The 24351-nt window shown below is 35.0% G+C and overlaps 4 protein-coding genes and 1 non-coding gene across 6 annotated transcripts; 2 read left to right on the top strand and 3 right to left on the bottom strand.

The window, feature by feature from the left end:
- The first annotated feature begins 1109 nt into the window (after nucleotides 1-1109).
- On the top strand, nucleotides 1110-8163 carry LOC133297056 (protein NPG1-like). The gene is made up of 6 exons (XM_061496118.1): nucleotides 1110-1248; nucleotides 1633-1803; nucleotides 3273-3525; nucleotides 4454-5664; nucleotides 6407-6554; nucleotides 7318-8163. Exons 2-6 carry the CDS (start codon nucleotides 1651-1653, stop codon nucleotides 7635-7637), a joined length of 2085 nt encoding a protein of 694 aa, XP_061352102.1. The 5' UTR covers nucleotides 1110-1248; nucleotides 1633-1650; the 3' UTR covers nucleotides 7638-8163.
- Nucleotides 8164-8596: 433 nt separating this feature from the next.
- On the bottom strand, nucleotides 8597-10173 carry LOC133297054 (uncharacterized). 2 transcript variants are annotated; one of them, XM_061496116.1, is made up of 3 exons: nucleotides 9976-10173; nucleotides 8959-9398; nucleotides 8597-8925 (listed from the first exon to the last, which is right to left on the bottom strand). In XM_061496116.1, the coding sequence occupies exons 1-3, from the start codon at nucleotides 10119-10121 to the stop codon at nucleotides 8792-8794; spliced, it is 720 nt and encodes a 239-aa protein (XP_061352100.1). In that variant the 5' UTR covers nucleotides 10122-10173; the 3' UTR covers nucleotides 8597-8791. The 2 variants fall into 2 exon arrangements, with proteins under 2 accessions (XP_061352100.1, XP_061352099.1); XM_061496115.1 differs by having other exon boundaries at nucleotides 8597-9398.
- Nucleotides 10174-13371: 3198 nt separating this feature from the next.
- On the top strand, nucleotides 13372-13474 carry LOC133297058 (U6 spliceosomal RNA). The gene has a single exon (XR_009749599.1). It is a non-coding gene; the product is annotated as a U6 spliceosomal RNA (small nuclear RNA).
- Nucleotides 13475-17611: 4137 nt separating this feature from the next.
- LOC133297045 (uncharacterized) lies at nucleotides 17612-18954 on the bottom strand. The gene is made up of 4 exons (XM_061496105.1): nucleotides 18628-18954; nucleotides 18083-18178; nucleotides 17962-18010; nucleotides 17612-17700 (listed from the first exon to the last, which is right to left on the bottom strand). Exons 1-4 carry the CDS (start codon nucleotides 18952-18954, stop codon nucleotides 17612-17614), a joined length of 561 nt encoding a protein of 186 aa, XP_061352089.1.
- A 2500-nt stretch (nucleotides 18955-21454) lies between these two features.
- Nucleotides 21455-23917, bottom strand: LOC133297052 (probable polyamine transporter At1g31830). The gene is made up of 2 exons (XM_061496113.1): nucleotides 23798-23917; nucleotides 21455-23248 (listed from the first exon to the last, which is right to left on the bottom strand). The coding sequence occupies exons 1-2, from the start codon at nucleotides 23798-23800 to the stop codon at nucleotides 21794-21796; spliced, it is 1458 nt and encodes a 485-aa protein (XP_061352097.1). The 5' UTR covers nucleotides 23801-23917; the 3' UTR covers nucleotides 21455-21793.
- Nucleotides 23918-24351: the final 434 nt, after the last annotated feature.

Consider the following 24351-nt stretch of genomic DNA (forward strand, 5'->3'; position numbering starts at 1 on the left):
TTATTTTATTTTATTTTATTTTATAAGATTTGATTAAATTTTTTTAATACAAATAATTTAATCTGAACACAAATTCAACATCAACATCACCTTTATCACAAATTAATTGGGGTCGGTAGTAGATGAATCCACATGAAAGATACAAAACAGTTGAAAAAATAAAATAAAATAAAATAAAATAAAATATATATGTATATAGATATGTATATATAAATAAAATAAAAGTAAAAAAGAAAGGGACAAGAAGAAGTGGGGGAGATGAAGGGAAAAAGACTAAAAAATGGCCATCTGGAACATAGGAATAACAACGGGTCTAACCCTCCACCATATTTATAGCTTTTCTCCATTCCGTTCTAAAACAAATCGTCTGCCAATCTATATCTCACTCCATTAAATCTTGTTTTACTACCTTCCCCCAAGTAAGTTTCGGCCTACTTCTGCCTCTTTTTGTGTTGAGCTCTTGGTAACAAACTTCTGTTCTTACAGGAGCATCCAGGGGCCTTCTCATCACGTGCCCAAACCACCTCAATCTATATTCTCTCATCTTCTCGTCTACTGGTACTACTCCGACCTTTCGTCGAATATCTTTAATCTGAACACAAATTAAAATACAAAAAAAATTTATTTATTAAAAGATCATATTATTTTTTTAAACGGAATAAGAAAGTAAATGGATGAAAGTCAAACTTAGATAAGTTAAGTCAAACTAATGAGCCAAGTACATGAAAGTTAACAAGAACAACGTAATTGGTCCCAAACACCCAATCTAACATTAGACTCTCCTTTACCAAACCGTTCTACTTTCCGAATCCCCTGCCCCAATATTCGTCATGCCTCTCCTCTCTATGTCAAACCCAATTATAATCATATTAATTCAGATATAACCGTTTTTTCTTTGGGTAAAAAATAAAAAAGTAAAAATTAAAAAAATCAGAATCTTTTCATTCTTTTATTATTTTCTAAAAGGGCACAATATTTAATTGTTAATTTGGTTTGATACACACCAAATGCCATTCCATATTGCAGATTCTCACTAGATTTTGCATTTTGCTGTATGTAATAGCGGTTGACCTCCTCACACCATCCAACCACTGTTTGTGTTCCTTTGTGTTTGTTTTTTTTCTCTCAAACAAGACAACAAACAAAAGGGTAACTCGAATGCAATTTTGATCAAATGAAGGGTCCCTTGGATCTTGTTTGAGGTCACTGTTGCATCTCTCACCATTGCTCCGAGGCCACGTTGCTTTGGTGAGTCTCGAAATCGTGTTTTTTTTTTGTCCTTCTTTGTTCTCTTCGTTCTTCTTCCATGTTCATGCTGGTTCTCCGGATCTGCAAAAAAATTTCTTCCCGTTGATTTTATGTTTACAATTTTGAATTTTGCTTCCAAAGTTTGATGCTTTTTGCATTATTATGGAACCCCGTCATGCATTTGTAGGGGATTTGAATCCTATGTGGTATTGTTTGGATCCGTTTCGAGCAGTGTCGTGGGAAATAGGGAAGTGTGTTTGTTTTCTTTGTTATGCTGAAGATTTAATGCGTGTGTATATGGGTTTTTGTTTAGCTTTTTTAGAATGTAAACGAGGAATACGCGTTGCCTTTGAAGACTAATGTGGTAAGGGTGGTTTTATGCAGGTAGTGGGGAGGTGATTGATGGAGTCCAGTGATCTTGAGAACGTGTCAGTTAGAGAGGTCCATGCAAATGGAAGCCGCATGATTGCATCAGAAGTTGAGGCTAAGCTCGATGAAGGAAATATTCAAGAGGCAGAATCTGCTTTGCGAGAAGGGTTGTCACTCAATTTTGAGGTCAGTTTGTTAATGCTCCCAGCCCCCTTCTCAGGCATCACATAGTTTGTTAGTTTGTGCCTGCCATTTTTTTATGTTGCAACCATTCCCTCTTCTTCTTTTTCCCCCCTTTTATGACATTAATAGGCAGATGTTTACGGATTGAATATTTCATATTTGCAAATAATACTAAGCAAAGATCAAGGACCAAATTGCTATTTAGATTTAATGGAGGAAGCTAGGCTCAAACTCCCCTTTGTTGCTGAATGACTGCAACCGTCGTTACTTAACTTCTGAAACTTCTTTTTTCTCTATTTCTTGGGGTGCTTTTTTTGAATTTGGCATGTGATTATTACTCTTCATGATTGCTAACTATTTAAACTGCATTATGTTGTTTTGACATATATCCCCATTTGGAATAACCTATCAAGACAAGTAGGTTCAAGGTCATCAATTATGTTAATAATGAATTCATAAAAATTTCAAGGACATAATTGTTTTCCTGGTTTTATAGGATGTAATTGAATCTTTAATTTTAGATCAAATTTGAAGGTCTTTGGTGTCTATCATTATCTCTTTTTCATTGATTTCGTTTGCGGCATAGAAGACTCTGGTCCTCCTAACTCCAAACTACTGAGAATATATTAATACATGTCATTCATAACGCCTTTCCTTTGAGTTGTCATTGTTTTCCCCCTTGAGCTATGTTTGGACTCTGAAATCTATGATTATATTTTGGACAAACAAAAAGTTTTGGGTAGTTACTAGAAATCTGTTGTTTGACGTGTACATGGTCTGCATAGGGTATGGCAGAGTAAGCAATGACAAAAATTATAAGGTTTTAACTATATATTTTTTTAATGCCCCCCTTATCTAGGTAACCGTAACTATTTTGTCATTTTTAACACCTTAAACAACTAGGGAGTAAATTTCTTCAAATATGAGTCAAACCTTAGAATACTTCCATACCACAGAATAAAATTTTCATATCTGCGAGAGCATGAATTTTTATTTCATGATCTGATCAGTGCTCACATTGCACTTGTATAAGCATTAAATATATCATGGATTATAATTTATGTACATGAGCATAACTTAATTGGATTTGAAACCAGATAAATGTGCCAGACAAGAAATAAACCTTAATAATTGGTACGATATGTAAATTTGACGCAAACTACCTCTTAAATGTTTGGTATATTTTGCATCCCTTGTTTTTTGCACTGAATTAAAGCAACATTTTTGGGAATTAATTAAGGGAAATAGAAGTATGATATTGTAGGAAAGTTGTTAGGTTATGTTATAGAAATAGAGATGGTGGGACTCACTTTTTTTGTTTTTGTTTTTGAAAACAAGTGTGGGTCCCACATTCTCTATCTCTATCTCTATAATGTAACCTAACAACTTTCCTACAACATTATACTTCTTTTTCCCATAAATTAATCAGATATTTGAGTTTTGCCCCATGGTTGCTTTTAAAACTTTAACAGGAAGCAAGAGCTCTTCTTGGAAAGTTGGAGTATCAGAGAGGTAATGTAGAAGGTGCTCTTCGTGTGTTTGATGGGATTGATCTCCAAGCTGCCATACAGCGATTGCAACCTTCCTTTTCTGAAAAACCACCTGTCAAGAAAGGTCGCACTCGTACTGACTCACCTTCCTCAGTCTCTCAGCATGCTGCTAGTTTGGTGCTTGATGCCATCTACTTAAAAGCCAAGTCTCTACAAAAGCTGGGGAAATTAACAGGTATTGAATATATGGTCTTGACTGTTGAAAGTTGTTCTCCACATGTTGTATAGTTTCTTAATTTTTTTCTTCTGAATGGGAATGATTCCTCCTATACTTTTGACATTCTATTTATTACAAAATCAACTTGGCAGAAAGAAAAATTGCAGAAAATAAAAGAGAGTGACACCAAGAATTTACTTGGTTCAGAAACTTTGTTGTTAGCAAGTTTCCTACATCCAATGGCACTGGGATAAAGTCCCAGTGTTCTTGCACTATTAGATCAAAATAAAGTGTACAATCCGGGCACTAAAAGCACCCCAAACAAACACCAAGAAAACACGTACAGCCAAGCAGTAACAGCCAAGCAATAACAGTCCAAAAGAAAACCCTAAGTTCAAGTATTACAAGATTAACAGATATTATAAATCAGAAGCTACATGCAGCCAACTCAACACGAAAATACCAGAGATGACTCCACCAAGCTCCAAGAACACAGAACCTTCAAGCTTGCCTCCAACTCCTCAAAGTCACGAACCAAGATCTCCTTCAATCTTCAAGATTCTGCACGATCTCAAGCCTGCAACTCAAAGGATGAACAAAAACACATATAGAACAGAGTAATAACAAAGAGAATCGAAGAGATTTCGGGGACCAGGATCTAGGTTTCGAGGGAAACCCCTGATCCCCAATTCTTGGGTTTTCATAGAATAGAGAGAGAAAAATGTAAGAGAGATAGAGTGCAACAATCAGAATGAAAGAATATTAAAAGGAATGTGTTAGAACCACATATAATATAATGCACAGTATCTACCTTTTACCAAAACGATTACCCAATTACATAAAACGCACAGTTAATAAAACACAGCTTTTTTCTTGAAATACACTTACATCACTATTTTTGAATCTGATTGAACTAATTGAAATGCTTGTTTAATGGATTCTGCAGAAGCTGCTAATGATTGTAAACGTGTTCTTGATGCTGTTGAGAAGATATTTTATCAGGGTATTCCTGACATTCAAGTGGATAATAAATTGCAAGAGATAGTCAGCCATGCAGTAGAACTCCTTCCAGAGCTTTTGAAACAAGCTGGTTGCTATGATGAGGCAATCTGTGCTTATAGGCGTGCTCTTCTTAGTCAATGGAACCTTGATAATGATTGCTGTGCAAGAATTCAGAAATCATTTGTTGGTTTTTTGCTGTATAGTGGGGTAGAGGCTAGTCCACCTAGTTTAGCAGTTCAGATTGAAGGGTCTTATGTGCCTAAAAATAATATCGAAGAGGCAATTCTGCTTTTAATGATTCTTATGAGAAAATTTTGCCTTGGTAAGACGAAATGGGATCCTTCAGTCATGGAACACCTGACTTTTGCACTTTCTATGTGTAACCAAACTTCTATTTTAGCAAAACAACTTGAGGACTTGATGCCTGGAGTATACCATCGTATTGATCGTTGGAATTCTTTAGCTTTATGTCATAGTGGAGCTGGACAAAATGACAATGCTTTGAATCTGCTTAGGAAATCTTTGCACAAACACGAACAACCAAATAACCTTACATCACTATTGTTAGCTGCTAAGATCTGCAGTGAGGATCCCCATCTTGCTGCTGAGGGAGTGGGCCATGCAGAGAGGGCAATCAGTAATGCTCAGGGTTCTAACGAGCATTTGAAAGGTGTTGCGCTTCGGATGTTGGGACTTTGTCTGGGAAAGCAAGCTAAGGTTGCTTCCTCTGACTTCGAGAGGTCCCATCTTCAGTCCAAAGCTCTGGAGTCATTGGAGGAGGCAACTAAACTGGAGCCGAACAATTCTGATCTGATTTTTGAGTTGGCTGTTCAATATGCAAAGCACCGAAATTTGACTGCTGCTTTGCGCTCTGCGAAGCTTTTCTTTAATGAAACTGGTGGCTCTATATTGAAATCTTGGAGATTGCTTGCCCTGATTTTGTCTGCACAACAAAGATTTTTAGAAGCTGAAGTGGTAACAGATGCTGCTTTAGATCAGACTGCAAGATGGGAACAAGGACCACTGCTTAGGCTGAAAGCAAAGCTGAAGATCTTCCAATCACGACCCATAGATGCCATTGAAACTTATCGGTACCTACTTGCGTTGGTTCAAGCCCAGAAGAAATCCTCTGGTTCTCTCCGAATTAGTTCAAAGGTAAGTTCTGCCATCTACTTATCTTCTTTTAGGGATTCTCTTATTTAATATTAGCAAGACATGTCTGTTTGATGTGAGATTGGTAGATTATAATATTTATTTAATTAAATTACTTCAGCATGTCTGAACGATTTTTTCTTCAGACTAGTAATAGCTGAAAATATGTAATGTGGGAACCGGATTTCCTCTAAATCTGCTGTCAATTGAATGCTCTTAATGAGATTCCAATTATGCTAAATTCTTCCCCCCGTGTTATATGGAAAGAAGTTGATATTCCAACGTACAGTTCTGTACCATTATATAGTTGTCTTTTAGAAGAAACCAAAAATCACCGCAATGTTAATTACCTAACAAAAATCACAGAAACAGTCATTTCTTAATGTTGCAAAAAGGTAACCTGTGAAAAATTTGAGTTTGTTCTATAGAGATGGCCCTTTTATCTATAATCCTGTAAAATGAGTACTTCAAAGATGTGTCCATGAATCAGTATAAGTTCCAGGATTTTTTTTACATTTTTGCTTTTATGCTGTTATGCTCTCATATTTTTCTTTTTTACTGTTATCGTTTACACTGAAGTTTAAGCACTTCCTCATTCTTTTGGTTTTGCTGAAAGAAAGATGTTGTTTGATGGGGTAAAAAAAAGAAAAAGGAATGCCCCCTGTGATGTCGTTTGCTTCATGGGACTCATCATTTACAAATTGCTGATTCCATAATAAATCTTTCATTTTGTCAACTCTTTCAGGTTGAGGTTGATAAAGTAAATGAAGCTGATATTTGGCATGGTCTGGCAAATTTATACGCTAGCCTTTCTCATTGGAAGGATGCTGAAATCTGTTTGCAAAAGGCCAGGGAATTGAAGGAGTACTCCGCGGAAATTATGCACACTGAAGGCAAGTCCAAAACTTGTGTGCTGTTTGAAGTTTTCTATTTTAGCATGTTGACCTTATCCTGTAGAAAAACAGAGCATAGGTTTTCTTTGTATATTATTATTTCCATGAAGGTGGTTACAATTTAAGGGCATCTACCATACACAGATTTGGCCTAGCAAATCCCATAATATCAAGAAATAAAAGCTATAATTATCTAAACATGGAAGAATAATATTTTAGGGTTGACTAGCTTATGGGCCTAATCAACCTAAACTAGGAAGTAGGAAACAAATAACAGGAACCGAAAAAAAAAAACAATATCTAAATGGATTACGTGGAGAATCACATGTGACTAACAACATATAGGGGCCCTTTTTTATCTAATTGAGACTGAAGTAGGAGTCCTTATGACTGGTCATAGGCCTAAGGCTGGATCCACCTGTAAAAAATTACTCCCCATTAAGCCCCGATTAACAAAGGTAAGGGTGAGGTCAATCCTTGTATGTAGCTTACACTTATATATTTGCAAAAAAGTTGTTTCCCAGATTCAAATCCGTGATCTTTCAGTCACAAGGAGCAATTTCACCATTGCTCGAGGCCTGCCCTCTTTATAGGATCCACATGTAATGATCTTAAAAATTTTAAGAATGTAAAGTGACACCCTTTGAGGATGCGAAGGTAGAGCATATAAAAGAGCTAAGAATTATGTGCTTGTTTGATATTAATATTTGAGGGGACCTACTCTATGATAAACATTTTATATTTTCCTGTATGCTTCTGCCAGGTGTTTTGTTTGAGGGACGTGGGCAAATTCAAGAAGCTCTTGATGCTACTCTTAATGCTGTCCTACTTGAACCAAACTATGTTCCAAGCAAGATTTTGACGGGTGCTTTGCTTCAGAAAATGGATTCAAAGGTTTCGCCTGCTGCAAGAAGCTTACTGTCTGATGCACTTAGAATAGAACCCACTAACCGCAATGCTTGGTTTTGCTTGGGGTTGGTTCACAAGCATGATGGCCGAATAAGTGATGCTGCTGACTGCTTTCAAGCAGCTTCCATGCTTGAAGAATCTGATCCCATCGAAAGTTTCAGCTCTATACTTTGACTGGATTTCATTCCATAACATTTAACTCTGCAGCCTGCTGTGAGATTTATATCGTTATGTTTTCAGTTGATACATCTTCTGGGTTTAATGGGACACATACTAGAAACAGTTTTAGAAATGTATTTCCTTTTTATTTTATTTTTTTAATTCTTGTCATCACAAACTAGGCTTAAAGAAAAGAAATTAAAAACATTTAGGAAATAAGATGAGACAGGGACTGATGTTAATCTGGTTGTAGGATGGATGAGTTGTAAAGAACTTAGACTGGCGGAGATTTTAATGTTTGTTCAATTGCTGCTCAGCCTTGTAAATGTAAGTCGCTTAATGGAGCAGTATCATTGAGAGTTGAGATTCTGTTTTCTTCTTTTATGTGCTTTATAGCTTTTTGGCTAGATCTTCAAGGCACAAAGGAAAAATATGTTTGGAGTCACTTGAATTCAAATGCAGCCGCTTGTGCTGTTATGTACATTTCTGTAATTCTCTTGATATTGGATGTTGTTAATTGTTACATTGTGTATTTATAGAAGCAAGCCTAAAAAATTTTCCACCTTGAAATGGACATTTATACCCATTTTTATGATGAGCACGACTTAGTTCATTATACCCATTTTAATGAATTCAAAGCTTTGTGATTGATTAGATATTACCGAGCTCTTTCTTGAACAACTTCTCCAAAATGCTGATAACTAATAGAGCTATCTTTTTTTTTGAAAAAAAATGGAATGTCACCTGTCTTATACGATATTTTGGTCTCACCTTTATTACACAGCAGAGGACATGTGACTGTCTACTAGTGTGTGAGACAGAGTTAGGTTATGAAAACTGTCATTATAGACGTGTATTCCATCGTTTACCTGCATATTGTGATTACCGGTGTGTTGAACAACTATTTTTTTTTTTGGAAAGATGGGAAAAAGAAAAAAGAAGAAAAGTACAGAGGCTAACTTCAAAAGTCCTATAAGTATCTGCTGAAAAGGAAAGTGGCATCTCAACAGGAGAAGTTTTCAAGATGATAAAATTGTATAAATACAGAAGAAAGTGTCACTAAACAGTCAATAGATTATCCAAGTCTACTAACCCAACAAAGGGATTCCAAATCAGGCACTATTACAGATTATAATAACAAAATTTTGTTCTACTATGCATCTGCCAACCTACAGGTTTTCTTCTTCTTGGGCATCATCTGAACTTTGGAGATGGCTTAACTTAACTCTCGCCTTTTTTGGTTGTGATGAGTCTTCTCTTGCCTCATCTTCATTACCCTTCCTCTTCTCCCTCTCACCATTTTCTTCATCAACAGAAGCTGCAGGAGGTTCAGCACTCAAATTACCTTCCGATACCAATGTGGATGAATTTGGATCAGATTCTTCAGCTTTATCTTTGTTTCCAGATCCTCCATTCTTAGCTGATCTTTCAAATTCCTCGAGAAAGGAGCGGACTTCTTCATTGGTAGCAAGATCCAAAGGGGTCTTTCCTGCCCTTGTCTTGACACTAAGACTTGCCCCTTTCTTGGCTAAATACTTAACAAGTTCCAGATGGGAACCTTGAGCAGCATAGTGCAATGAAGTCATGCCTTTGCGGGTAGAGGCTTTGACAGAGGCCCCAGCTGAAAGCAGAGCCCGAATGACTTCCAAATGTCCCTTCTGCGCGGCAAAGTGTATCGCGGCCATGTCATCCATAGCAGATGCACCAACATCAGCTTTGTGCTTGCAGAGATAACTCACTACCTCTGCTTGCCCAGAAAATGCTGCTAAATGTAGTCTATGGTTCAAAGTTGCTTGTCAAAGAAACAAGGTGGCAATGCTAGAAATTCCCAAGAAAAAACTAGTAACTTCACCCAAAATAAAATTTTCTTCCTCATTTCCAATTCTGCCTAGAATACAATCATGCAATCTGAAGAAAAAAATATTCAACAATCCATATTCAAAGGGATGGACATATGATTTTAACAGGACACTTTCAGATAAAACATGAAGCGTCGCTCTTTCCATTCAAGAAAATATCTATTCTAAGGAACATGTAAGACTCCCCTAATAAATAAGCAAATAAATAGCATTCTAGTATGATCCTCTCATCTAATTCTTTAATGCTCTCAGATAATCATGTATAAAATTCATTGTTCAACCTAGATAGGTAAAATATGCAATTTGCGAAGAAAAGGAACCAGGCAATGAATCATCACGAAAAGAACCAACTAAATGTCAATGCTACATAATAAAGACTAATTTCCATTGAAGCTATCGAATAAGAGCATCTATAACAAACGCAGAGAAAGAATCTTAGGGTTCCCATACATAGCGTTAACAATTAATATTCATGAAAGAGAAAAGGAGGATACGGTGTTCTGGAATGCTTATCTCTGGAATTAACAGCCAAAGGATTTGAACTCAAAATTAACTGAACAGCGATGAGATCACCGGACCTTGCCGCCGCATGAAGGTCGTCGCCGGCGGTCGTCGATCTGTGCGGATTACCCTTACCCATCTTTCTCCACTCTTCCGTTTCTTCTCTTCCTTCTTTGTTCGCGGTTTTGCACTGCAAAACCTCAAAAATCAAAATAATCTTTCTTTTCTTCCTCCTAAATTTTTATTTATTTTCCTTTCTTTCTTTTTACTGAGGTGATTATTATTATTATTATAACATGTAATCTTTTGATGAAAAGACTGTTTAGGATGTCCTATCCTTCTTTAGCTTTATCTTAAGGGGTGGCTTCCCCCGTGTATTAAAGTTTAATGTTTTACATTTTTTTTTTTTGGAATATTACTCTCATATGATATGAGAATTTTTTTTTTATGCACTCACAAATCAAAGGTGAGGTCTACTCTCTATTTTTTTTCCCTCTATTCATTATTACGAACATATATGTTCTTATGCATTATTACGAACATATATGTTCTTATGCATTATTACGAACATATATATGTTATTTGGAGGTCATATCTAGTATTCAGAGTTTGCCTCGATTTAGTACCGCTCTCGCGGCCCGCACCGAAACAGTGCTTTACCGCTAGATGTCCAGTCAACTCCTACGCCTCAACGTATTTCGGGGAGAACCAGCTAGCTCTGGGTTCGAGTGGCATTTCACCCCTAACCACAACTCATCCGCTGATTCTTCAACATCAGTCGGTTCGGACCTCCACTTAGTTTCACCCAAGCTTCATCCTGGTCATGGATAGATCACCCAGGTTCGGGTCCATAAGCAGTGACAATTGCCCTATGAAGGCTCGCTTTCGCTACGGCTCCTTTTATCAAAGCATGTTTCATGAAAAGCCTGCAATTGGATGTCCCTTTGACATATTTCATTCATCTTTGTGAATGATGTTATTTAAATTTTTACTTCCCAGCATTAACAAATAATTCTCCGAAAAAATTTTCGCGTGTAGATATTGAAAAATTATGTGGAATAAAAAAATCATCTGCTTCGGACTTCCAAGCCAAAAAAATTACATAGGTCTTCTTTGAATTTTTGAAGGACCACGATTTCAATTAATTGAGTTTATTTTGAATTTTTTTTTTGTAGTCGACTTTTTTTTAATGGATTAAAATGGGGGATATGATATCGTAACAACCAATCAGTGTTACTACCAATATTACTGCCAATCAATTTCATCGTTAGATCATTTATGGTGATCCAACGGTTATACTTATTTCCATGTTTTTATAGTTATGATTCTCCATATTTAATATGAAAGTATTATATATGAGAAATCATAAACATGCAAAGGTGGAAATAAATATAAAATATTAAATATGGAGAATTATAACCATACAAAGATAGAAATAAATATAAAGTATTAAATATGAGGAATCATAACCACACAAAGATGAAAATAAATATAACCGTTGGATCAACATAATCGATCTAACGGTGAAATTGATTGGTAGTAACACTAATTGATTGTTACAATATATTTTCCCTTAAAATGGACCCTGTGTTTTTTCGTGAGGACGAAAAAAGGTATTTACTATTTTTAAAAGGAAGATTGTGTTTGACGTTGGTTCCAAAATAACTCGGAGGCTTCTAGGTTTAAATGTTCTTATAATATCTTTGTTGCAAATTCGAATTGTGTTTGTGAGAGATAAAATATGCCAAATGAGGTGTCATTGCGTATATCTCGAAAAGTTATGTGGAATAAAAAAAATTCGGATTCGGATACCCGAGTCAAAAGTTATGGCCTTTAGAAGTTTTACGGTTAAAATATGAATTTTTTGTGACACGTGTCAATACTATATGAGTAATGCCTAATTTAGACGTGACTGCCTCATAGGAGACGCTTAACTTAGGCGTGGCAGGTGACACCCAATTCGGGCAAGACACATTGCAATACACGCGTAAATAATTCCAAAACAATAAGAAATTCATAATTTTTTATTAAAATGCAATTAGTTAATTATTTTGCCCATTATTTTATAATTGGGATTTGTTTCTCTCATATGAGAGGAATAAATAAATTCTTTCTATAGATATTATAAAAAAAATGTATCATTCCTTTTTTGTTTTTTGTTTTTTTTAAAAATAAATGGATCTCACTCTTATAATATTTATGACATGAGATTAGAATTTTTGTGTAACATCGTATTTTTTCCCTTTCATAATTTAGTATAAAAGATTTGATCAATTTTAATAGGATAAGGATGTATTATGGGTTTGTGATGTTTATACAAAATTTCACGGTAATAGTGATTTACTTATATTAAATATAAAGTGACGTAACAGAAGAAGAGTTTTAATTTCCTTCTTAAAAGAGAAAGAAAAATAGAAAATAAAATAATAGAATAATAATAAATGAATAAATATAAAATTGAGATGTCAAATCAAAACTAAGTTGCACAGTATAGAGCAGAGAGTAATCAAAGAGGCTACAAGGCTACAAGGCACAGTATTGAATGGTTTTTTTAATTTAAAATTTAAATTTTCAATGTTTGTATCTTTCTTAAAATGACATAATTTTCTGTCATTTAAAATGACAAACACTTTTTCCTTAAGGTAGTGTTTGGTTGAAGGTTTATTTTGGGATTGATGAGAAAGTGTAACTGAATATTGAAAAATACCACGTTTGGTTCAGGTTTTTTCAAAAAAATACCAGGCAAATAGGATAGATGAGAAGATGACTTTTGTATTGATTTTTGAATGAAATTCTCTGTTACAGAATACCACTTGAGATGTGGTATTTTGAGATAACTGGAGAAGTGAAAAAACAGGTGCAAAGTTTCTCCTCAAAATAGATTTTGTATATTTAAATATAAAGTGATAGAACAGAATAATTTTAATTTCTTTCTTAAAAGAGAGAGAGAAATATAGAAAATAAAATAATAGAATAATAATAAATGAATAAACATAAAGTTGAGATGTCAAATCAAAACTAAGTTGCAGAGTATAGAGCAGAGAGTAATCAAAGAGGCTACAAGGCATGTTATCAAAAAAAAAAAAAAAAAAAAAGCTACAAGGCTACGGATAGTATTAAAGGGCACCTGGTTTGTATTTATTTACACCGCCCGCTCTTTGTCCCAAAGCATATAAAAAAATACATTAAAAATATTCATATCTTTCCCTGATCTGCTTCGAGGGAAAAACTCCCAGCAGTTTGAGAGATGCTTCCTTCATGTTTGCTTCTGCAGAGGCTGAGCGGTATTTGTGTTGTTAGTCATTGGATTGCACACGCCACTGGAGTTCCACATCGGCTAATACTACGACAATACAGTGTTTATAAACAGGTGCTCAACCATAGGGTTTGTCCCTTCGGGGACATCCGATAAAATTGGAACGATACAGAGAAGATTAGCATGGCCCCTGCGCAAGGATGACACGCACAAATCGAGAAATGGTCCAAATTTTTTTTATGTTTCATTCCATTCTTCATGTTTCCTCTTTCCTTTTCTGCATCATTCTCGTCGCGAGGGGTATTCTTCAACAGGTGTGGCTTCTGGGGAAGTCTCCTTTTCATTGCAAAGATAATAAGTTGTCATAACTCGATCACATCTTTGGAATGAGGACAGATATGTTTTAAAGTTTTATATTTTAGGAAAGCATGTAATTACAATAGTTTGTCGCCTTGATTCGGTTTGTAGGAAAGGATGCTAACTTTTTAGGGTTTAACTATATAATAATAATAATAAAAGTAATGGTAGCACTCTTGGATGTTTGAGGTTTCGTGCTTATGTCTGTAAAGATTCATTATTTGTCATGCTGCATCATTGATGTACGCATTTTTTCACTTAAGAACCACAATATTTGAAGGAGTTTTCACAATGTGTACATTACTCAAGGGATGGTACAGTATTGGATGGTGTGGCCTTTTCCTTTCTCGTTTACAAGTAGATTGTATATACCTTTTAACTGATTTAATGATATTTGTCTCCATTTTTTAATCTAAATATTGATAATTGGTTGTTTACGAATGCTTGGTATTATGAATTTTGATTTGGTCATTTAGTTTCTTTATTACAATGTTGACATCGTATTGTAATCTGCTGCCCCAAATGGCTCACCCAAGTCATTTAGTTTCCTCTACATTACTATAAAATCTGCTTTTACATTTTGCTGTGATTTTACAACTTGGGACGGTCTTGTGTTGCAGCTACCAGCTCTTACTTATTTGTCCTGGTATAAAATTAGTAATTTTCCCCCTACGCCCTTCATTCAAGATCAAATAGTGCACCTATTGCAGGTATTGCTACTTTTATAACTGATATGCTTTCATTTCAATCGAGTGTTTGTCTTCTAGATATCTGCTAACATGCTCCTTTTGGCTTGCCATATAGTCAAATATACCTGCTGCTTAAGTGCCAATATGGAATGGACTTAACACCAGGAGCTAATGCTGTTAATCAATAACATTAAATGTTTCTTTCAACATTGTCTTATCTTAATATCTTACAAGCTTCATTTGAATCTTGTAGGCTTGCTAATCAAGCATTGTAATTTGTCATTTCACTCTATACTTGAACACCCAGAGCCGTGACATGTAATTATAGACCCATAGAAATTTCCAGCATTCAGATAGGATGTTTTACTTTCTAGAAAGTTAAATTATGCACAATATTTTACAATTTTTTTGCATTTTATAAAATATTATAGTTCATAAAGCATTAGTGATTTAAATATTTTTATGTCAAATTCATTCTTGAGTAGTTGAGGTCTGCTATATTGAGGAAGTCAATAAATATTATTTAATGTTGTTCAAGAGCGTAGTACGGCCTTGGCTTGAGCTCAAGATGCTGGATCTTAATGAGATGATTACTGCACAGCTTAAAAAGAAAGATGCTTCATTCTGATGTCAATAAGGGCATTCTTGTACCAATGGTGTGTCCCTAATTGATACTTTCTATCTAGCCTACTTATGTGCACACTCTAATGTGCCACTATGAGCAAATGTTCTTTTTTGTGTAATTTTTCAAAATCTAGATTCACTGGACAAAATCTCTATGCTTTTTTTTTTTTTGAGATAAATTAGCTGCAAATATGTTGCCAAAGCTGGTTAGTGATTACAAGGAAAGGATTTTAGTTGAAATGTTCTCTGCCCTCTTTGAGAGCAATGATTTGGCCAATAACTAGTATTTCTTTTTGTTAGGATGTCAGCTTTCCAAAGAGAATTTTTTTTTTTTTTTGGATACAATCCAAAGAGAATATTTGTATTGAAGCACTGCATTATATATAGCTGAAATTCACACTGTCACAAGCTTGTTTTATGTAGCAGACTGCATTCTTGAGCAATAACTCTTTGTGGATATATATATATATTATTTTTGTTGTTATGGGTGGGGGGGAGGTGTTTCCAGAATTAGGGATGGATGTTTTGTATTTGTGAATGATAATGAGATAGTAAACTAGAAAAATGAGAAACTAAAAGTACAGGGACTGTCTTGAGCTACATTGTTTAATTTGATTAGTGATGGAGAAAATTTATAAGGATTTTGGGGATGGGATTTTGTTAATGCAGAAGTTAAAGAATGAAAAGATACTAAAGGCCAGTTCTGCACGCTCTGATGAGACAATAATATGACAAACATGTAATTATCCGTTTGAATTGATTTATCTTAATTTAACTTATTCATTGTAATTATCCGCAGTATGCAAATGTTTCTTTTTTGGAATAATATACATTGTATTCCCCTTAGAATACTTAAAACTACATTTTTTTTTTTATAACATTAAAAAAAAAAAAAAACTACATGTTTTGTTACAGGGAATAACTTATTTGACTAGTTAACTCCTGGGTTCTCTGGTGACCGTGCTGGGTTCCGTCCCGGCGCTGTTGTCATTAAATTTGATGGGAAATCTTGGAAATATTAAGATATTTTATATATTATCATTCAATTTATATTCTAACTTTGTTATAGATGTGAGATGATTTGGTAGGCAAAACAATTAGACTAAAATTTGAATTGGTGGGTCCATCTCTCTTGGCAGCTAATGCTGGGATTTCCCTATATATTCCCCGTTTAGCTAGTAAGGCAGAGAACCAGTCCAAAAGTGGTTCTGGTTTTTGAGAACTGAGGCGAAAAACTAGTTCTGAACTGGTTGGAAGGTAGTTTATAACTGGTTCTGAATCTAATTTGGTTGTAATCTTGTTTTGAACCTAAATTAGTTTTGAACCGCCGAACCTGAATGGTTCTAAACCAATTCTAAATCAGTTTACCAAAATCAAACTAGTTTGGAAAAATAAGCTGGTTAACATGTTTGGTTTAGTCAATTTTGTGTACTGAGTAAAATGTAATGACACTAATGACATACTTGATCTAAGTCTCTCAACTTTTGTATTCTAAAAAACTATATAATTTATTTTCATAATACACATAGACAATTATTATTTGTTGCTGGATTATTTTTCTTTCTTTTTTCCTTGAAATATTTTCTTACTTAAGTTGTTACAGATATTTTGATGTCTATTGCTGTTTTGCTGGATCTATTATTGCCTGTTTGTGCAAGATTGATTTGGTAGGGTTAATGAAATTTGTAAGTTGGTTTTTATAGAATTGCACTTAATCAAACCGTCAAATAAGTTTAACTATTTAATCACTTGCTGAGCTGAGGTGATAAAAGATAATTAATTAATAATTTATCAAACACATAATTTAATTTTAAAACAGGTTTTTAAGAAATCTGTAGTTCTTGCTTAAATTATGTGGTTAAATCTATTTGATAGTGGATTAAGTGGAATAGTTTCATATAGCTCATCTATACTCCTTGAATATAACTGACCTGCGGCGGCAAATTTACCTGCATTACAGCCACAATTGTCGACAGCCTGATTTACAGTAGTAACAGTGAACTGCATATTTCCTCATTCTTTTGTGTATCAGATATGTACAGGAGGATTATGAGCTAAACAAGACGAAGATGTTAAAATAATGAAAATTCAGTGTGATAAAAAAAAATTAATCCTCCAAATTCTCTCCCATGCTGATTACTGCCCTCCAGAATCCAGACTGCTACTTTGTCCCTTTCCTGAGCATCGAAATTTCTAATTCGAGAAGTGTTGATCAAGTTAGATTTGAAAGGGAAGACGTCTCTGCAGAAATCTATGACCCAGAAGGCCAAAACCAAATAAATCAAGTTTGCTCTCAGTGAGGATGTTGCTTTTTCTTTTCTTTTCTTTTTTACCACAGCTGCATTTTTATGATCTGTAAAAAATGTTTCGGGATTATTTACCCTTGCAATTTTAAGACTTTTTTTTTTTACTACAGAATTGCACTTGCTGGAATGTGACGAATACAAGAGATGTACTCAAAAAGAAAACAAAAAACAATTATGAAGATTTATCATTTAATCTGAACTTAAGTAAAATTACTGTGATGCACGCTAGGCCTATGAATATGTCAACACTACATGCATACAATCATTCAAGGAAACTGTAATTTGTTGAATGGATATAAAGCAACTGTGCATAGTCCCATAAACTATGAAAGACAGAGAGAATTGATACTTTGCTTCAAGCAATCAGTAGACATCTACCTACTGATGGTCAATTAACTCAATTTGTTGAGATTCCATAACGGTTTCGAAGAGAGTCAATGGCCTTCTCAGATGACTGCGAGAGCTCCGCGATAGAAGTTTTGCATGCTGAAATTTTTACTGAAAATTACTATCTGACAAATTAACGCAGCATATGTGTGCGCATAAACTCAAATTCAATATTAAGGGATATATCAAAACAAAGATGTTGAACAATGAGCAGGTAATAAACTACACCTAAAAAGAAGATTCTATTTTCCATTCTTTGAAGTAGTAGAAAATGAAGCAGTGTAGGTAAATCACGCGTAAGATACTAGTCATGAATCACAGTTAAAGCACTTGGACTTGATTCTGCTATACTATGCATACCACGAGTTGCGCTGGCCTGTGCATCTGCCATGAACTCTTCATAAGAAGCCTGAAAAAAAGCCGTTAGATTCTTATCATGTTTCCAAACGATAGTTTGAAGTGATAATGAAGGAGGCAACACCTTCATTGCTTCTCGGCTTTCCGTAATCCATCCAGAGACTTTTTTGTATTCCTTCTCTGCTTCATCCATTACTTGCTGGCATGCTTGAGTCTGCATCTAAATTTTTCATTAAGAGAAGCATCCAAGTGATTAATGATTAATATAACGATCTATCTCAATTAAAACATTTGTTACAGGTTTGCTAATGTTGATTTGTTCACCAAATATACCACAGAGAGACTAATCTCTAGATTTGATTTTCTACTTACGTTCTATCACTTTTCTCCTAAACTAGATCTGAATGTGCTAGCAAGACAAAAGCATCAAGAAGACTGAGGCAACAACGTGAATCTTCCATAACCTGTTGTAGCTCCCAATAAAATGTGAATAAAATCAAAGAATTCGAACGCAAGTTTGATATGTCCTAGTCATTGAACAGTTTTTAGTAGTTTCATAAAAAAAAATTCCATGTGTTCTCCGAGCAACCAAACGAAAAGTTCACAATCACAGAAATGCGATTATACAGCTTGTAAGAAAGTGAGCAAGAAAGCGTGAGAAGAAGAAACCTTGAAACGCTTGTGGAGACGCGAATGAGAAGCTTCGAGATCCTTGAGGATCTCAGAGTGAGAGCGATCGATCCGGCGCTTGAGATCGTCAACACCTGAAGAGGCGAGGTTCTTGAGGTCGGAGATGTTGTTCGGAGCCCTGTGACCGCGAGGTGGAGAAGTGCTGCTGGCCAGAGCAACGGTTACTCTCTTGACGCCCTTGGAGGTAGAAGCCGCTCTCGAGAAAATCGCCGATTTCGGAGACTCATCCGCCGGAGAAGCCACCGGCGACGGTGTTTTCAAAAGATCGGTCACCGTTAATTTGGTTTTCGTTCCCCTCTTCTTCATCTCCCTCTTCACGAATTTCAAATTGAGCTATTGGATGTGAGTTTGAGCGGTTAATTTAACTTAGCGGGTATTTATAATAAGGCGGTTTTTTTAAATCTGAATTTGCGAATTTCGAAAACGTTTGCTAGGTGGTGACCTCGAAAAGGCATTGAACGATTAAAATCAAAATAAAAAACATTTTTTACTTATAGTTAAGCTTGGCTTTTGGGATTTAACTTGACAAAAAGTCCCAAAAAACAAAAACTAAATAATGCAATTCTACCTAATTATCACGGAAAAATAAAATGTTTATGGAGCTCATAAAGACAACAGTCGCAAAACCAATCATTTACTTTGTTACTTCATAAGACCCGTCAAATATTCTTTTACTTATTTGATATACGGTACTTGATACAAAATAATCATAATACAGAAATCGTACACCAAGAAAAATCGTTCCATCTAAAAACAATTTGCACATGGATACTTTCATGACTCATTTCATATAATTTGGCCAATTAATGATGCCGAGAGAAAAAGAGTGTGTTAAGCGAGACATGAAAGATTTATTGATATTTATCGCTCATATTCGAAATGCTTAAGGTCAAATTCTTTACATGTAGAAACTTACAAACAAGAGTAAATATCTTTTTGTATCTTTGACAAAAAATACAGTTCTCAATTTAGTCTCTTACAAAAGAAAAGTACTCTCCTCGAGGTCTCGAAATTCAAAGTGGATCCATTTAGTTGAAATCGTGGTCCCTCACAAATTCAAAAAATTTCACATTAGGATTAAAATGGATCCATTTTAAATTTTTTAAGAACCTAGAAACTAATTTTTTTTTTTTGTAATAGACTAAAATAAAGATCGTATGTTTTTTTTTTTGGTTAAAAATCAAAAGGATATTTACTCTACAAACAATAAAGCGAAAGCAATGGTAATGTAACTTGATCGAAGACTCGTATTGCTTGGGTCAAACTTTTAAAAAAGTGTAGTTAGTGCGAGGAACTTATTTGGAAAATAAAGCTGCTCAATATATAAAAATAATGCCTCACCGAGTCACCGCCTGTATGATATCAAGAAGACAAGAACCCTCGTGGATCATGGCGTACAACAGCGTGTAAAGTTTGTTCTGAAACTGAATCGTATAGATTAAAAACTTGTGCAGAAATGTCGGGGAGCAATGACAAACCACTACCTTTCAAAACAAGCAAAAGCACACTCACTTTCACATGCACGTGGACAAGAAAAAAATTTAATATTTGTGAATGGGCAAGTTTTGTAGGCGATAAAATGGAAATTCTCCCCGGGAATCCAGTTCACTGTATTTATGCAATGAAAATGTATCCAGATTCAATGTAGACGTGAAGATAAGCCCGAGAAAAAGTGAAAGTGATATTATATTCAAAGTTAATTGTTTTTTATTGCATTGTTAGTTAGAAATTTAGAACAGTATAGTAATTGAAATATATAACTAATATGACTCTACTATTTAAGAGAGAAAATTTAGAAAAATAAGAAATAAGTTAGTATATATAAGCTATTCCTATAAACAAATATATAGCAGTTTAAATAAAATGTGATAAATGATATAATTTATTGTTTGGTACACAAATATATACCCTATACACCTAATAAAAGTGAAATAAGTCGCTGAAGCCCTAAAGTGGTGATTTTCTCATTAACACGAAAAATGAAGAATGGTATTGACAACGATGACGACAATTATAATGGCAGCGCTCACAAGTGGTGGCAGGGACGACGTAATGTGATGATTGTGAAAGTGACAGTGGTTGATTATGAAATCGAAGGCGATGGGTTAAAAGTTAAAACAAGAACGATGCTCTGACTTCTTACCCTATATAGAAAATATTTTCAATACTATATATGAATCGAATACTTCGCATGTCTTTTATTAAATATGTAAAAAAAAACACATTTATAATATGGTTATTTTCTTTTATTTTTTCCCCTTTTTAATAAGAAAATATCTACTCCTATGACATGAAAAATATGCTCCTGAATAGGATGGAGTCATATGGCAAATATTAAATAATAAAAGAATCCTATTAGATGACTTTATTGTATTTTGTTTATGCACCAATTATTTAGAAATTGATTGCGACAACTATTTTATTAACTCCAGTTACTACGTTAAAGATTCGCATTAAGCTAAAGTTGACATGCCAAACATATTAACCTGACTCAACTCAAAGAAGCATAACATGTGACTTAAAATTTGCTGCATTGTAATTTCAGTGTTCGGCTGCATGATTATGAGGCTTACCAGGAGATAATTTCAGACACGCCAAACAAAGTAACTTTGTTGCAGACGATGAAAATGAAAATCATTCCTGCGTGTGCTTTGACAATGAATATTACAATGCTGTCAATGCAGAATCAGCAACTTGGATTAGATATTGGCACCACGATTGATTTGGCTTCTCTTTGATACTGATGAAATCCGGAAAAAAAAAAATTCGAAAAAAAATCTTCAAAAAAAAAAAGACATTACTCCTTTCCAGTGCAATCACTATAGGCTTAACTGCGGGCTGTAGTTAAAACATTTTCAAGTTGGCTGCTCAAATGAGTTGATGAGCATCATTGCATGAATAATACAGGGAAACCAAATAAATGACATTCTAAATACTAGCTTCCAGGTTTCTTATTGCCATCTCATCTATGATCAAACTACAAACATAGATAAATAGCTCAAGTGTCAAAAGCATAGGATACAAAGCTGCCCTTCAACGGTGGTTGTGTTCAGAGATGTTGAAACAATAACTATTATGCTTCAAGACCTCAGAGTAAATCCTGTCCCCATTATCAAAATTCAAAACATAATCGAAAGAGGACAAATTAATGCACCAAAGAGTGAGTGCTCTCCTCATTGTCAAAATCAGGGAGCTCAGAGCTATGGGAGAACTTCATCCATCTCTTTTTCTCGGCAAATTTGAGACAAGGCTGCATCACAAGGCCAATCGCCACAGCAATGAGGCTTATAACCATTACTTTGAGGGAGGAGAAAAACAATACCACACAAATCAATATTGTAGGAGGGATACACATAAGAATTGCTCCAACCGTTCCCCCTGGTACCTTGTAAGGCCTAGATGCATTGGGGTGTTTGATCCTCAGCAATATGAATGCAATAAACTCTAAAATCATTCCAAAACAGTACAAGAAATTCTCTGCAGCTACAATTTCTTGAAAACTCAACCATGATAGTAAAATTACACCAGAGGCTGAAAAAAGTATTCCTATAAGTGGGGTTCCATGGCGAGACCTCTTGCTAAAGAACTCAGGCAACATTCCCCTCTCAGCCATCCCTAGAAGCTGGAAAGAGTCACTGCTCATTTCTGCAACAAACATTCCCATGTTTGACATTGCAGCTGCTGCCTGAAGCCACCATCTCAACCACACTCCTCCAACAATCATGGCAATATCTGAGAAGTACCCATCAGTCCACAACTCACGATTGACGGGAACAGCACCAATACCAATTAGAAGAGGAAAGAAGTAACTCAGAACTACTAGGATCAGAGCAAAAAACAGAGCTTTTGGAAGAGTTTTCTTTGGATTTTCCACTTCTCCAGAAAGAGTACTTATGGAGTCCCAATAATTAAGATTCCAAAATAGAGTATTCAAATACAAATTCCAGTCAACATCATTTAGGTTTGTCACAGCCCATCTTGAAGGTTCTAAGTCTGGAATTGCCAACAACCCCATAACCACAAAAGGTAGGAGTGAGAAAATCCCTAAACAAACAGCAATCCCTCCCACAATGGTTAATCCCCTATAGTTCAAATAAGTGAGAAGTATTGTCAGACCCCAGGTTGCAACAACTCTAGGTAAGCCACCACCTAATGCAGGGATTCCTGACTTCAGATAATCAAGAAATAGAACTGGGTATAAAGCATTATCTATCACCCCACTCAACCATTTCATCCAACCTTGCTGAAACCCCCAATAGGGACCCAAAGCAGAGGAAACCCAAACCACATAGCCACTGTTTTCAGGGAACATGGTACCCATCTCAGCAGTAATCAAAGCTTCAGGAATACTCCATATGAATGGGAAAACCAAGAACCCAAGCAGGGCTAATAGAGGACCAGCAGCCTGCACAGTATCTTCAACACCAAAAGGTCCCCCAGAAACCTCATAGAAGATGAGAAACACAAGAGGAAGAACTGAAACTTTCTTCATGTGATTTGCCCTGGGGGAAGGTAATTCATTGACAGGCACATACTCACCCTCGGTGACCTCCCCCATTGCAATGGAAGCTTGTCTATTGTTACCGGTAATCCTTAATTTCTACACCAATCAAAAAAGGGGCTTTTCTAAGAATCATAAAATCAGAAGTTCATAAAACCAAAAAACAAAATATAGTTCCAATATAACACCACCAAACAAAGAATCAAGTACTTTCAAGTCTCACGCTATCAAATAAAAGTCAAAAAGATACTAGCTTTGTCAAATTTATTTTTTTGGTAAAACTTGCTTCGTCAATTTTACAAGCAAAAACTCAATAAAATGAAGGGAAAACTCCATTAGAGAGTTTTTCTACGCTTAGCAGAGGTATATCAATTTCAATCATTCAAAGGTCAAAGTTCAAACAAACAAACACGCAACACCCCTTCCGGAAAAAAAGATAAAAAGATAAAAAAATAGCAGATCTTGGACTCGGATCTCGAATGACCGAATACAAATGGGAACAAGCCATCCCCTCCCTGGAATGAACCCATTGATGAAAAACTTTGAAAAAGTAAACCAATGTAGTGACCCCGTTAAAAGAGAGAGAGAGATGAAGAAGCAGAAGAAGAAAATTGAGAAACGAGAGTCAGAAACAGTTAAAGAACAAACCATGAAAGATTTGCCTATCCTGTTATGGTCGATCGGATTACATCCTCCATCGCGGAATCCAACGTTCGAAGAAAGATACCACGCGTGCACACTTGCAGTGCAGAACCGAAGCGGAAGGTAAAGAAGTTACAATAAAGGACTACGGCTCGTTTGGATGACTTTTTTTTATTCAGAAATTTTTTTTTTTTCCAAAAAAAAGCACTTTTATTTTAAAGTGTGTTTGGATGCTGCTTTTAAAAAAGCAGAAGTCATAAAAAAAGTTAAAAACTTACTTTTTTCAGAAGCTAAAAATTTTAGCTTCTTAAAAAAGCAAAAGTCAAAAGTTAATTTTTTTTTTCAAAAAAAAATTATTTTTAAAAAAATCTAAATAGTTTTAACTTTAATAAAAAGCACTTATGAAATAAATAGGGCATAAAAGTAACTTTTTTTTAAAGGCAATCCAAACGCACTCTAAATAATTGAGGTACTCTTTCTTTCTTTTTTTAAATAAATTAATTAATATTTTTAATTAATTAATATGAATTTTCATTTTTGAAAACAAAGATTTTGGTATA

Source organism: Gastrolobium bilobum, unplaced genomic scaffold (genome assembly GCF_033153095.1).
Source record: "Gastrolobium bilobum isolate Gb01-03AN ecotype WA unplaced genomic scaffold, APGP_CSIRO_Gbil_v1 utg5068, whole genome shotgun sequence".
Lineage (NCBI taxonomy): Eukaryota > Viridiplantae > Streptophyta > Magnoliopsida > Fabales > Fabaceae > Gastrolobium > Gastrolobium bilobum.

Excerpts from the sequence above, each read along its gene's own strand:
- LOC133297056 (XM_061496118.1), top strand. The coding sequence starts at position 1,651 with ATGGAGTCCAGTGATCTTGAGAACGTGTCAGTTAGAGAGGTCCATGCA. Across the intron at positions 1,804-3,272 it reads GGTTGTCACTCAATTTTGAG|GAAGCAAGAGCTCTTCTTGG; the intron begins GTCAGTTTGTTA and ends AAACTTTAACAG. Across the intron at positions 5,665-6,406 it reads CTCTCCGAATTAGTTCAAAG|GTTGAGGTTGATAAAGTAAA; the intron begins GTAAGTTCTGCC and ends CAACTCTTTCAG.
- LOC133297045 (XM_061496105.1), bottom strand. The coding sequence starts at position 18,954 with ATGAAGAAGAGGGGAACGAAAACCAAATTAACGGTGACCGATCTTTTG. Across the intron at positions 18,179-18,627 it reads GTCTCCACAAGCGTTTCAAG|ATGCAGACTCAAGCATGCCA; the intron begins GTTTCTTCTTCT and ends TGAAAAATTTAG. Across the intron at positions 18,011-18,082 it reads AAAGCCGAGAAGCAATGAAG|GCTTCTTATGAAGAGTTCAT; the intron begins GTGTTGCCTCCT and ends GCTTTTTTTCAG.
- LOC133297054 (XM_061496115.1), bottom strand. The coding sequence starts at position 10,121 with ATGGGTAAGGGTAATCCGCACAGATCGACGACCGCCGGCGACGACCTT. Across the intron at positions 9,399-9,975 it reads GATAAGCATTCCAGAACACC|ACTACATTTAGCAGCATTTT; the intron begins GTATCCTCCTTT and ends TTTGAACCATAG.